General features: G+C 40.2%; 1 protein-coding gene across 1 annotated transcript in view; it reads left to right on the forward strand.

Annotated features, from left to right (window-relative positions):
• Positions 1 to 3,639, forward strand: part of fam83b (family with sequence similarity 83 member B) — a 10,635-nt gene extending 6,996 nt beyond the window's left edge. The window contains exons 4-5 of the mRNA XM_015060376.1: positions 467 to 591; positions 894 to 3,639. Coding sequence (XP_014915862.1) covers positions 467 to 591; positions 894 to 2,808 — 2,040 coding nt within the window. The 3' untranslated portion in view covers positions 2,809 to 3,639. The remainder of the gene's footprint in view (positions 1 to 466; positions 592 to 893) is intronic.
• The last annotated feature ends 265 nt before the right edge of the window (positions 3,640 to 3,904 follow it).

Below are 3,904 nucleotides of genomic sequence, written 5' to 3' on the forward strand. Positions count from 1 at the left end.
AATTACATCTGTTCAAATTAAATGTAATTTGTTCTGTGTCAGTGTTCACAAATCACATCTAAGTTGTCACGTTACTTAGATGTGACCAAACTGAACTGAAAGAGAGAGATACCTGCTGCCTGGTAGTTGACTTTGTACATTGTTTAGAACCTCACCACTTAAGTTTTGCACCTGCAAAGGCTAAAAAACTGTTGTGTGAAACAGGTCTTGTCTTTTGTGACTCAAGAATTATTTGATGATACGTGTTTTTTTGGGTGGAGTCATAATTATTACCAAGGTATTCACAAGTGTCAAACACACCCTTAACATTACCCTTTGAGAGCACATTATGTGCCAATAAAAATGAACTCGGTGACTCATCAAACTGAAGGCAGCATTTTCGCTGAATGCCTTACATGAACTTTTGTTTGTTGTTAGCAGTTGTGATTTTAAAGCTGACATGATCCTTTCACTTCTCTGGCAACAGAACATGAGGGTGCGCACAGTGAAAGGTCCGGATTACCTCTGTCGATCAGGAGCCAAATTTCATGGAGCAATGGAGCAGAAGTTTCTTTTAATCGATTGCCACACGGCAATTTATGGCTCGTACAGGTAAATAATGTCAGATTTAGCAGCATAGGACTGCTTTCATTGTCAGAGTTTAGACTTTGCAGAATTATTTGTCACCGACATTTTGTGAGGAAAAGTTTATATCTTGTACTTCTAAGAACAATACACATTTTTGTGGTTTTTGTGGTAATTGTTTATTTTATGCAAAGCTTTTAAAAAGCTGTAAAATCCAACCCAGCACCAAAAGCCAGCGATTAATTACATTTAATGAACAGCTGGATTTTTTCTTTTTTTAAAATCTCTGGGTCAAATAAGTTAAGATTTGTTTTGTTTTGTTTTTACAGCTTCTCTTGGTCTTTCGAGAAGATCCATCTAAGCATGGTTCAGGTCATCACAGGCCGGCTTGTAAAGTCCTACGATGAGGAGTTTCGGACACTTTACGCCCGGTCGATTGTCCGAGCCGAGCTCGGTACCCCACTGGAAGGGACAAGCAACAGCAGCTTTTTTGGGCAGCATATGTTGTCAAGACATCATTCTGCTCCAAAGATTGGACGAAATGACCATATGAGGCATACCTTGGATGTAGCAAATTGGAAAACCGGTGAAATGAATTCCGGGACAAGAGACAGACTCATTAAAGAGGGCGGTATATTCCTTAGTCCCTTAATGAAGACATCACAGTTGGAATTTGAAACCCTAGATGAGATGAATTTGTGTAAAAGGCACAGTTACGCCTGGGAAACACAAGATGGATGCATCCCACAGAACACGAGGCCGAGAGGAAGCAACTGGAACATCCAGAGAGACTCTAGCATTCTACCACACAATTATGCAATGGATAATTATTTGCAAGTACAACAAATACACAGAGGTCAACACATGCGTCAGTCTTATAATGGCCTTGATAAACAAGTCCTTTCCATGCAACAAAACTTGCCAACATTGGAGAAAACCTCAAAGTCGTTCATGCGCACATGGAGGATTGAATCTTATCTAAAAAATCCTGACGCTCCCTCTCCAGACACATTTGACTATCTAGACCAGTTTGAAACCGTGGATAAAGCTAACTCCTTCATGCAGGGACATATGCGTAACTCAATTTCTGTCAGGAGCCCCATACCAGAACGCCTGGAGCCAAGCAGACTAATAAACACCCCTTCATGCCATACTGGTTACTCAGCAGCACCCAATGCACCGCTGCACTACAATTCAGTGTACTGGGATGCTGCAGCAGCTGAGAACAGAATGAACACCAAGCGAAAGAGCTTGCAAATTTTAGACAACTTTGACAGCTACAGCTCAGGTAAAAACTCTTACCACTCTACATATTCCAGTTTAAGCAGAAGTAGACATGGGCAGATGAATACAAACCCGGACATGTTGACAGACAGTTGGCAGAAGAGGCACAGTGTGGCTGATCCGAGGTCAAGTACGGAGCACCCATATGAAACCTCGAGTCACATGTATGGACATTTTGTCAGGACAGAAGTAAACAGGAGCACCGCGGAGATTCCTGTTCAGAATGGCGGTTACAAAACAAGCATGAATGAAGATCAGCGATCTCTCTCCCACTATGATGTTAAGAAAATTGCAGACAAAAAGGGCCCAAATATTCGTATTTTTCACAAACCCCCAACCAGGACTGTCTCTGCAGCAGCCCTTCATCTCAATAACAAAGAATTGGCGAACAAATCCAACAGTATGATTTCTCAGCCCATGCCAAAGAATAGCTCTAAGAAAATGCAATCTTTGCTGAACATACAAGAGGGGAAAGAGGATTTCAGAACCATGGAGACAACAAGTCTCAATTCTTGTGAAAGCAGTGACACCTTAACAGCCGATGATGATGCAAGGTCGATTCAAAGTGGAGAAAAACGTCAGCAAAGTTCAACCAATTCTGTCAAATCATCACCCGAAAGCCATCTAATGTCCGAAAAGCCACAATTCAAAACAGAAGAACATCAAGATCACCAAGTAAACCCTCCCTCTAAGACTACCATACAGAAGAAACCCTCGTTTCATGGAAGAAACACTAAGCCAGCAGCTGAGAGTCGTGTGTACAGCAGGTTTGAACCTTTCTCCTCGCTTGAAAAGAAAAGCTCTCTGTTGTCTGGCTCCAAACGTGCACAGTCCAAAAGCCTTACTAGAGGTGAAGCAGCATTCGAAGGCAGCCACAATCAGGCAACACGAGGACACCAGGAAAACAAGCTGGAGAAATTCTTCCACAGAGTGGGAAGTTTGTTAAGTAAGAATAAGTAATGAGTGCTGCTTTCGTGGCACACTCAAGCTACATAGGTTGCCTATTGTTGATGCCCATTAGGTTGGCAAAGTTCCCCTACGTAGCTCAAGTATTTTGACTTTATTTTTTTACCTTTTGTATTGCACTGAAAAATGATAATAAAAAAGGGTACACTGATGTGCATTACAGTGTCAGTGTTTTAGAAATACCACCTCAGTCTTTGTTCTGCCATGAATTAAAATGCTGTCAAAATATTTGCATTAGCAGATGGTCGTTTTGTCAGGTCACATATGTATCCTTTCTTTCACTGGAACTGCAGGTGTGAAGGGTGAATATACCTCACTGATTTCTGTATAGACTTTGTGCTTTTCAGTGTTGACAGCTGCGCCAGGCACAGACATAAAAAAATATAATAGGCATGCAAACTCATCAGACAACCGGACAAGCATTTCTTACTAATCTATGTTTTACAAAGGCTTCACAATGCAGTGAAGTAGGGCACAATACTGTGAGAAAGAATGCACATTATGTACGTTTCTTAAATTCTTAATCTTCCATTAATTTTATGAAAAAAATCAACAGGGATTTCAGTAATGGGATTGCTTTGTTTACAGAATGGTGCACCTTAATGTGAAAACTTTTTATATGCACGGACACGAGAAGCCAAGAAAGAGTGACTCTTAGCTTCACTTGTGAGGTGGTGACAACTTGGTCGAGAGTTTTTATTTCTTAGGGGATGAAATGAATGTGCTCAGAGATAATGCACTTTTAAATGAATGTATTGTAGAGGGCTGGATGAGGGTTTGTGTGTCAATGTTACTGTATAGTAAACACTCTGCAGCCTGGAAAAGTTTTCTTTTATTTACTATTGTGTTTATTTATTATTTCAGGAAACATTTTTCTAATAAATTTTTGAATGTCAGTTTAAATGTTTTTTTTTTCTTTGGTGGCCAGTGATTTGTAACTTGTGGCCTCATTAAAACATTATTAGACAAGCATTTGCATTGTAGTTAACCAATATTTTGTAAATGTGCTAACATGCTCCTACATTATTAGCTGTGAAACTTTTTTATATTGGTGAAATGGCTCTTTGCCCAGGGAAGAATTTGCCTTTAG

Source organism: Poecilia latipinna, unplaced genomic scaffold, assembly GCF_001443285.1.
Source record: "Poecilia latipinna isolate Pla-1442-1.1 unplaced genomic scaffold, P_latipinna-1.0 Scaffold67, whole genome shotgun sequence".
Lineage (NCBI taxonomy): Eukaryota > Metazoa > Chordata > Actinopteri > Cyprinodontiformes > Poeciliidae > Poecilia > Poecilia latipinna.